The sequence below is a fragment of the Macaca mulatta genome, chromosome 19 (genome assembly GCF_049350105.2).
Source record: "Macaca mulatta isolate MMU2019108-1 chromosome 19, T2T-MMU8v2.0, whole genome shotgun sequence".
NCBI lineage: Eukaryota > Metazoa > Chordata > Mammalia > Primates > Cercopithecidae > Macaca > Macaca mulatta.
This window is the reverse complement of record NC_133424.1, coordinates 64,499,780-64,510,201: the sequence shown is the minus strand read 5'-3', so window position 1 is coordinate 64,510,201 and position 10,422 is coordinate 64,499,780. Positions and strand designations below refer to the sequence as shown.

The following is a 10,422-nucleotide window of genomic DNA, read 5'->3' as shown; positions in this document are numbered from 1 at the left end:
AGACAGTCTCACTTTGTCGCCCAGACTGGCACACAGTGGCTTGATCTCTACTCACTACAGCCTCTGCCTCCCAGGTTCAAGCGATTCTCCTGCCTCAGCTCCTGAGTAGCTGGGATTACAGGTGCAGGCCACCACGACCAGCTAATTTTTGTATTTTTAGTACAGACGGGTTTTCGCCATGCTGGCCAGGCTGGTCTTGAGCTCCTGACCTCAGGTGATCCATCTACCTTGGTCTCCCAATGTGCTGGGATTACAGGTGTGAGCCACTGTGCCCAGCCCCACATCCATTACAACTGTAAGGTAGGTTTCTCTGCATTACAGATTATCTGATGAATATTAAGACTTGAAGGCACACAATGTTTTGCTACATACATTTGTAAGGTTTCTGTGCAATATAAATTCCTTGATGTTTTACAAGGTGTGAAATTTATTATTTTTCATGTTTTATTTTAGGTTCAAGGAGTATGTGTACATCAGTCAACTGCATGTTGCAGGAGTTTGGTGTACAGTTAATTTTGTCACTAGGTAATCAGTATAATTATAATACTCAACAGGTATTCAATCTTCATGCTCTTCCCAACCTCCACCCAAGAGCCCCAGTGTCTACTGTTCCCTTGAGTCCATGTGTAATCAATGTTTAGCTCCCACTTATAAGTGAGAACATGGGGTATTTTGTTTTCTGTTCCTGCATTAATTCACTTAGGATAAGAGCCTCAGCTCCATCCATACTGCTATAAAGGACACAATCTTGTTCCTTTTTATGGCTGCATAGTATTCCATAGTGTATATGTACCACATTTTCTTTATCTGGTCTACTGTTGATGGGCATTTACGTTGATTCCACGTCTTTGCTATTGTGAATAGTGCTGCATGAACATACACGTGTTTGTCTTTATGGCAGAATGATTATATTCCTTTAGGTATACACCCAGTAACAGGATGCTGGGTTGAATGCTATGTGCTTTTAGGTCTTTGAGAAATCGCTGCACTGCTTTCCACAATGGCTGAATTAATTTACATTCCCACCAGCAGTGTATAAGCATTTCCTTTTCTCTGCAGCCTCATTAGCATCTGTTTTGATTTTTTAATAATGCCCATTCTGATAATACCCATTCAGACAGGTCTGAGATGGTATCTCATTGTGGCTTTGAGTGCATTTCCTTAATGATTAGCAATATTAATCATTTTTTATATGCTTATTGCCACATGTATGTCTTCTTTTGAGAAACATCTATTCATGTGCTTTGCCCAGCTTTTAATGGGGTTGTTTTTTCATTGTTGATTTGAGTTCTTTATAAGAGATTCTGGATTAGATATTTGTCAGATGCAATTTGTAAACATTTTCTCCCATTCTGTAGTCTGTTTACTCTGTTAATAGCTTCTTTCACTGTGCAGAAGTTATTTAGTTTAATTAGGTCCCACTTGTCAATTTTTGTTTTTGTTACAATTGCTTTGGGGTCTTCATCATTAAGTCTTTTCCAGTGCTTAAGTCCAAAATGGCATTTCCTGGGTTTTCTTCTAGGGATTTAATAGTTTTAGGTTTTATATTTAAGTCTTTACTCCATCTTGAGTTGATTTTTGTATATCGTGAAGGACAGGGGTCCAGTTTCAATGTTCTGCATATGGCTAGCCAGTTATGCCAGCACCACTTATTGAATGAAGTTATTTCATTGCTTGTCAGCTTTGTTGAGGATCACATGATATATGCCTCTATTTCTGGGTTCTCTTACCTGTTCCATTGATCTATGTTTCTTTTTGTACCAGTACCATGCTGTTTTAGTTACTGTAGCCTTGTAGTATGGTTTGAAGTTGGGTAGTGTGATACCTCAAACTTTGCTCTTTTTGCTTAGGATTGCTTTTACTATTTAGGTTGGGCTTTTGTGGTTCCAAATAAATTTTAGAATGTTTTCTTCTAATTCTGTGAAAAATGCCATTGGTAGTTTGACAGAAATAGTATTGACACTGTAAATTGCTTTGGGCAGTATTTTAACAATATTGATTCTTCCTATCCATGAGCATGGGCTATTTTTCAGTTTGTATTGTTTCTGATTTCTTTGAGCACTGCTTTGTAATTCTCATTGCAGAAATCTTTCACGTACCTGGTTGGCTGTATTCCTAGGTATTTATACTTTTTACAAAAAGCTACAGCTACTGTGAATGGGAATCCATTATTGATTTGGCTCATAGTTGGACATTACTGGTGTATAGAAATGCAACTAATTTTTGTACATAGCTTTTGTATCCTGAAACTTTTTTGAAGTTGTTTATCAGATCTTAGGAGCCTTTGGGCAGAGACTACAGGTTTTCTAAATATAGAATTATGTCTCCTGCAAGAGAAACTGACTTCCTCTCTTCGTATTTTTATATGCCTTTTATTTCTTTATCTTGCCTGACCACTAAGCTTAGGACTTCCAGTACTATGTAGAATCAGAGTGGTGAGAGTAGTCATCCCTGTCGTGTTCCAGTTCTCAAGGACAATGCTTCCAGCTTTCACTCATTCAGTACTGTTTTGGCTGTGGGTCCATCATAGATGGTTCTTATTGAAGTATGTTCCCTCAATGTGTAATTTGTGGAGGGTTTTTAACATGAAGGGATGTTGAATTTTATTAAAACCCTTTCTGCATCTAAAGAGATGATCATGGTCATGTGGTTTTTGTTTTTAGTTCTGTGTATGTGATAAATCACATTTATTGATTTGTGTATACTGAATCAACCTTGCAGCCCAACACTAAAGCATGCTTGATTATGTTGGATTAGCTTTTTGATGTGCTGATGGATCTGGTTTACTAGTATTTTGTTGAGGATTTTTTCACCTATATTAATCAGGAATACCAGCCTGAAGTTTTCTTTTTTCATTGTGTCTGTCAGGTTTTGGTATTAGAATGATGCTGGCCTCATAGAATCAGATAGGGAGGAGACCCTCTGCATCCACATTTTTGAACAGTTTCAGTAAGACTGGTAACAGCTTTTCTTTATACGTCCCGTAGGATTCAGCTATAAATCTGTCTGGTCCAGAGCTTTTTTGTTTGACAGGTTTTTAATTACTGATTCAATTTTGGAACTCATTATTTGTCTGTTCAGGGTTGCAATTTCTTCTCGGTTCAATCTTTGGGGGTTATATCTTTCCAGGAATTTATTAATTTCTTCTAGGTTTTCTAGTTTGTGTGCATACAGGTGTTTATAGTAATCTTTGAGGGTTTTTTGTATTTTTGTGGGGTTGGTGGTAATGTCCCCTTTGTCATTTCTGATTGTGTTTTTTTAGATCTCCTTTTGCAAGGTGTGAAATTTTGTTGAAGACTTTTCCACACATTCATTACAATGGGGAAGTCTCTGCAGTATAAATTATCTAATGAATTATTAGAGAAACTTGTGTTTGAATACCTTGTCATATTCTTTGCATTTGCAAAATGTCTTTGTGGTATGGAATAAAATATGAGTAGTAACGCTTGAGTGCACACTAAATTTTTTTTTTTTTTTTTTTTTTTTGAGATGGAGTCCCGCTCTGTCGCCCAGGCTGGAGTGCAGTGGCCAGATCTCAGCTCACTGCAAGCTCCGCACCCTGGGTTTACACCATTCTCCTGCCTCAGCCTCCCAAGTAGCTGGGACTACAGGCACCCGCCACCTCGCCCGGCTAGTTTTTTTTTTTGTATTAATTAGTAGAGATGGGGTTTCACCGTGTTAGCCAGGATGGTCTCAATCTCCTGACCTTGTAATCCACTCGTCTCGGCCTCCCAAAGTGCTGGGATTACAGGCTTGAGCCACTGCGCCCGGCCCACACTAAATTCTTTGACATATTTGTTACATTTGTAGTTTCTTTTTTTTTTTTTTTTTTTTTTTGAGACGGAGTCTCGCTGTGTCGCCCAGGCTGGAGTGCAGTGGCGTGATCTCGGCTCACTGCAAGCTCTGCCTCCCGGGTTCACGCCATTCTCCCGCCTCAGCCTCCCAAGTAGCTGAGACTACAGGCGCCCGCCACCACGCCAGGCTAGTTTTTTGCATTTTTAGTAGAGACGGGGTTTCACCATGTTAGCCAGGATAGTCTCGATCTCCTGACCTCGTGATCCACCCGCCTCGGCCTCCCAAAGTGCTGGGATTACAGGCTTGAGCCACCGCGCCCGGCCACATTTGTAGTTTCTATCCCATATGAATAGTCCAATGTTGTGCTAGGTATGAAATGCGACTAAAGGCCTTGCCACACTCACTACATTTGTAAGGTTTCTCTCCAGTATGAATTTTCCGATGTCGTGCAAGGTGTGCAATTCGATTGAAGACCTTGCCACATTCATTACATTTGTAAGGTCTTTCTCCAGTATGGATTCTCTGATGATTGGTTAGGGATAACTTGTGTCTGAATGCCTTGCCACATTCATTACATTTGTAAGGTTTCTCTCCAGTGTGGATTACAAGATGGGCTGAAAGGCCTGAATACTCACTAAATGCTTTACCACATTCATTACATTTGTAAGGCTTCTCTCCAGTATGAATTCTTCGATGTCGTGCAAGATTTGAAAGTTGATTAAATACTTTTCCACATTCATTACATTTGTAAGGTTTCTCTCCTGTATGAATTCTCCAATGTTGTGCTAGGTGTGAATTTTGAATAAAGACCTTACCACATTCATTACATTTGTAAGGTTTCTCTCCAGTATGAATTTTCTGATGTCGTACAAGGAGCGCAATTCTATAGAAGGCCTTGCCACATTCATCACATTTGTAAGGCTTCTCTCCAGTATATATTCTCCAATGATTTGCTAGAGATGATTTGTGACTGAAGCCCTTACCACATTCATTACATTTGTAAGGTTTCTCTTCAGCATGAATTCTTTGATGTCGTGCAAGGTAAGAATTATTGCTGAAGACTTTACCACATTCATTACATTCAAACGGCTTCTCTCTGGTATGAATTCTTTGATGTCGTGCAAAGTTTGAGTTGTAACTAAAAACCTTGCCACAGTCATTACATTTGTAAGGCTTCTCTCCAGTATGAATTCTCCAATGTTCTGCAAGGTGTGAATTGCGACTAAAGACCTTGCCACATTCATTACATTTGTAAGGTTTCTCTGCAGTATGGATTACTTGATGTTTGGTAAGGCTGGAAGACACTCTAAAGACTTTGCTATGCTCATTACATTCATAAGGTTTTTCCCCAATGTGTTCTTTCTGTTCTTGTGGGAGAAATGAAGAATCATCAAAATCATTCCTATTAAAAATGGGGGTTTTGACACTGGAAGAAATTTCTTGAAGAGAGGAAACAGAGGAACTGTGGTTGATAAAGTTTTCAACTTGATTACATCCATTTATTACCCTTTCATCTGGAAATAGCTCCAGTTCAGACAGATGTAAATGAAAGGATACTCCAAGTTGTTTTTTAATTGGTTTGTCTTTGGCATTGCTTCCCAAGGGGTAGCTGCTCCCTAGGAAAGCAAGAAAAGAGTAAAATTCAGACCCCATAATTCTGGCATGTTTAGAATCTGATGAAAAAACTAGAATCTGCCTCATCTGACTCAGACATTGGAAGAAATATCAGCACACTCTGTACATCATGTTGGCAGTGCTGAAAACAGAAAAGGGTAAGGTGACGCACTGGAGTGCTGGGAAATCTGTAGGAGCCAGAGGATTATGGGTGAGTTTGAGAGGGATTATGAGCAGAGAGATAGAACAGGAATTGAAACCTTCTGAGAAAAAGAAGGGACAAGTCTCTTAGGGAAAATAAGACACTTAAGAGAAGTGGTATACACAATAACAGTACATGCACAAAACTAGGAAAGGCACATCCCCGGAAAAGGAGTGAGTGTTCCCACACCCTTTACAACAGGCTAATTAGAAAAGATCTCCCTCTGACCAAGTCTTATACAAAACAACTGAGAGAAGCAGTTATTTTACCAAACCTAATCCAAAAATTACACAAAAGGAAAGAGAATTATCGCTAAAAAATAAATAAAGCCAAACCTAGAAAAAGACAGGCAGCTCTCTAAATTACTAGACAAATATTTATTTAGCCGCTTCAGCCTCCCAAAGTGCTAGGATTACCGGCATGAGCCACCGCACTCAGCCTCAGCAAGTTTTTTTTGTGTTCTTTAGAGACAAGGTCTCATGACATTGCCTAGACTTCTTGGCTCAAGTGATCCTCCTGCCTTGGCCTCCCAAAATGATGGGATTACAGGCACAAGACACTGCACCTGGCCCTTGACAAATATTTAAAGCAACTGCCTTAAGATTCTTAATAAGCTAAAAGTTATCAGAGAGAGATAAACAACTAAATGAAATCAGAAAAATAATACATGAGGAGGAGGATATTAAAGGAGGAAACATAAAAAACATTCTGGAGCTGAAATACAATAAAGTAAAAATTCATTAGGTGCTCAACAACAGATGGATAGAGCACAGAAAAGAATGAGCAAACTTAAAGATCGGTTATTCAAAAGTATCAGCTCCACCAGGCACAGTGGCTCATGCTTGTAATCCCAGCACTTTGGGAGGCCAAGGCAGGCAGATCACGAGGTCAGGAGTTCGAGACCAGGCTGATCAACATGGTGAAACCCCGTTTCTACTAAAAATACAAAAAGTAGACAGGTGTGGGGGCACGTGCCTGTAATCCCAGCTACTCAAGAGGCTGTAGCAGGAGAATCGCTTGAACCCAGGAGGCAGAGGTTGCAGTTAGGCAAGATCGTGCCATTGCAAGAGTGATAGTCTGTCCCCCCCCGCAAAAAAAAAAATATATATATAAATATATACACACACACATATATATATACACACACACACATATATATACACACACACACATATATAATCAGCTCCAAATACCAAAAACAAAAAACAATGAAGAAAAGCAAATAAATGCTAACAGGTTTTTTGGATGCTCTCAAGCACAACAATATACAAATTATTAGAGGTTCATAAGGGGAAGACAGAGGATCAGAAATTGCAATTGAAGAAATAATGTCCAAATAATTGTCCAAATCCCAATTCTGAAGAAAGACCTGAATATACAATTCAAAAACCTTGACCATTCAAATTAAAATTAACCCAAGGACGTTCACGCAGAAATAAATTATAAACAAATTATCAAACATCAAAGACAGAGGAAGAATTTTGACAGCAGCAACAAAAAAGATATTTGCCATTTAGAGGAAAATGTGTAAGACTATGTACTTTTTTTTTTTTTTTTTTTTGAGACGGAGTCTGCTCTGTCGCCCAGGCTGGAGTGCAGTGGCCGGATCTCAGCTCACTGCAAGCTCCACCTCCCAGGTTTACGCCATTCTCCTGCCTCAGTCTCCCGAGTAGCTGGGACTACAGGCGCCCGCCACCTCGCCCGGCTAGTTTTTTGTATTTTTTTTTAGTAGAGACGGGGTTTCACCGTGTTAGCCAGGATGGTCTCGATCTCCTGACCTCGTGATCCACCCGTCTCGGCCTCCCAAAGTGCTGGGATTACAGGCTTGAGCCACCGCGCCCGGCCGACTATGTACTTTTTTTCAGCAGAAACTTTGCATGCCAGAAGACAGTGAGATAACATACTGAAAGTGCTTAAAATCAACCAAGAATACTATGTGGAGCAAAAGTAAGCTGCAAAAATAAAGAAGAAATTTAGACTTTCCTCGATAAAGAAGAGTTAAGGAAGTTCATTAGTACCCTAGACCTGTCCAACAAGAAATGCTACAGAAAGACCTTCAAAATGAAATAAAAGGATTCCAGACAGTACCGGTAAACCAAATGAGAGGATAAAATTCTCTATTAAAAGTAAAAAATGACCCAGGCGCGGTGGCTCACACCTGAAATCCTAGCAGTCTGGGAGGCCGAGGCAGGCAGATTGCTTGAGGTCAGCAGTTTGAGACCAGACTGCCTAACATGGTGAAACCCCATCCCTACTGAAAATACAAAAAGTAGCCAAGCATGGTGGCGCACGCCTGTAATCCCAGCTACTTGGGAGGCTGAGGCAGGAGAATCACTGGAACCCAGGAGGCGGAGGTCGCAGTGAGCCGAGATCACACTGCTGCACTCCAGCATGGGCAACAGAGTGATAATCCATACCCTCATGAAAAAAAAAAAAAAGCAAGAACAGAGAAGTCAGAAACAAACCCTCAAATACTTGGTTGAATGATGTTCAATCAAAATGCCAAGATCATGTAATAAGGAAAGGACAGTCATTTCATCATAAATAGTGCTGAAGAAAAAGGATGCCCATATGCAAAGGAATGAGGCTGAACCCTTACTTTACACCCTGTGCAAAAATTAACTTAAAGTCTATTCATGACCTAAAATGATAAAACTCCTAGAAAAAACCATAGGTAAAAAGCTTCATGAGATTGGATTCAATGTTTCCCCAGATATAACACTGACAGTATGGGAAAGAAGGTAAAAATACACACGATGCACTATGACAAAATTGACAACTATTGTGGATGGAAGAAAACATTTACCAAAATGTAAAGAAAACCTACCATATGTGAGAAAATATTTGCATAATATATCTGTAATAAAAACTTAATATCTAAAATATATATAGGCCGGATGTGGTGGCTCATATCTATAATCCCAGCACTTTGAGAGGCGGCTGCAGGTGGATCACCTGACGTCAGGAGTTCAAGACTAGCCTGGCCGACATAGTGAAACCCCAACTGTATTAAAGATACAAAAATTTAGCCGGGCACGGTGGTGTGCATCTGTAATCCCAACTACTTGGGAGGCTGAGGTGGGAGAATTGCTTGAACCTGGGAGGCACAGGTACCAGTGAGCTGAGATCACGCCACTGCATCCAGTCTCGGTGACAGAGAAAGACTCCATCTTAAATAAATAAATAAATAAAATAATAAAATAAAAATATATAAATAACTCTTATAAAGCAAAACAAATAATCCAATTAAGAAATGTAGAAAGAAATACACATTTTTCCAAAGGTGATATATGACCATATGAGAAAATGCAAAATATCACAAATCATTAGAGAAATGCAAATAGAAAACATAGGATATTTTTCCTCACACACATACAGAATATCACCTCATACCCATATAGAATATTTATTGTCAAGAAAGGAAAAAAAAAATGAAACACCAGAAAATCACAAGTGTTGTCGAAAATACGGCAAAATAGGAGAATTCTGTGCTCCTGTTAGTGGAAATGTGAAATGGTGCGGTCACTTTGTAAATAAGTATGACATTTTCTGAAAGAATCTAAAATCAAATAATTAGTATACGCAACAACTCCACATCTGGGTATACAGATTAAAAACTAAAAAGTCAGGCACAATGGTTCGTGCCTGTAATGTTACTACTTTCGGAGGCCGAGACAGCTGGATCACCTGAGGTGGGGAGTTTGAGACCAGCCTAGCCAACATGGTGAAACCCTATCTCTACTAATAATACAAAAATTAGCTGGGTGTGGTGGTGCACACCCATAATCCCAGCCGCTCAGGAGGCTGAGGCAAGAGAATTGCTTGAACCTAGGAGGTGGAGGTTGCAGTGAGCCGAGATTGTGCCATTGCACTCCAGCCTGGACAACAAGAGCGAAACTCCATCTCAAACAAACAAACAAACGCACACACACACAAATGAAAAATAAAATAAAAATAAAGACAGCATCTTGAAGAGATACTTAAAAATCCATGTTCAAGGCCAGGCACGATGGCTCATGCCTATAATCCCAGCACTTTGGGAGGCTGAGGTAGGTGGATCATGAGGTCAGGAGTTTGAGACTAGCCTGGCCAATATGGTGAAACCCTGTCTCTACAAAAAATACAAAAATTAGCTGGGCATGGTGGTGGGCACCTGTAGTCCCAGCTGTTTGGGAGGCTGAGGCAGGAGAATCACTTGAACCCTGGGGGCAGAGGTTGCAGTGAGCCAAGATCACACCACTGCACTCCAGCCTGGGCGAGACAGCGAGACTCCGTCTCAAAAAACAACAACAACAACAACAAAAACCCATGTTCATAGCAGCATTATTAAAAATAATAAAGAGGTAGGCGCAATGCAGGTGTCCACCAATGGATGAATAGTTAAACTGTGGTACAGACAAATAGAAAAACATTATTCAGTCCTGAAAGAGTATACAAATTTCTTGATGTGCTACAAAATAGATGAACCTGAAAGACACTACACTAAGTGAGATACGCCAGTCATAAAAAGACATATACTGTATGATTCCATTTGAGTATCTAAAATACTGAAATTCATACAAACAGAACAGAAAGGGAGAGGGGAGAGAGTGAAATTGTAGGAGGAATGAGTTAAATATTACTGGTAATCAATTAAATCTAAATTCAAAAAAAAAAAAATAAGACTAGGCATCGTGGCTCACGCCCATAATCAGAGTACTTACGGAGGCTGAGAAAGGAGGATTGCTTGAGCCCAGGTGTTCAAAATCAACATAGGCAACATAGCAAGACCCCTGTATCTGAAAAACAAAAATAAGCTGGGCACAATAGCT

General features: G+C 39.9%; 1 protein-coding gene across 20 annotated transcripts in view; it reads right to left on the bottom strand.

Annotated features, from left to right (window-relative positions):
* Positions 1-426: 426 nt before the first annotated feature.
* Positions 427-10,422, bottom strand: part of ZNF480 (zinc finger protein 480) — a 28,084-nt gene continuing 18,088 nt past the window's right edge. For 18 of the 20 annotated variants that reach the window (XM_077981610.1, XM_077981602.1, XM_077981603.1 and 15 more), the window contains one exon: positions 427-5,411. In XM_077981610.1, coding sequence (XP_077837736.1) covers positions 4,132-5,411 — 1,280 coding nt within the window. In that variant the 3' untranslated portion in view covers positions 427-4,131. The other 2 variants (XM_077981617.1, XM_077981618.1) reach the window with 2 other exon arrangements.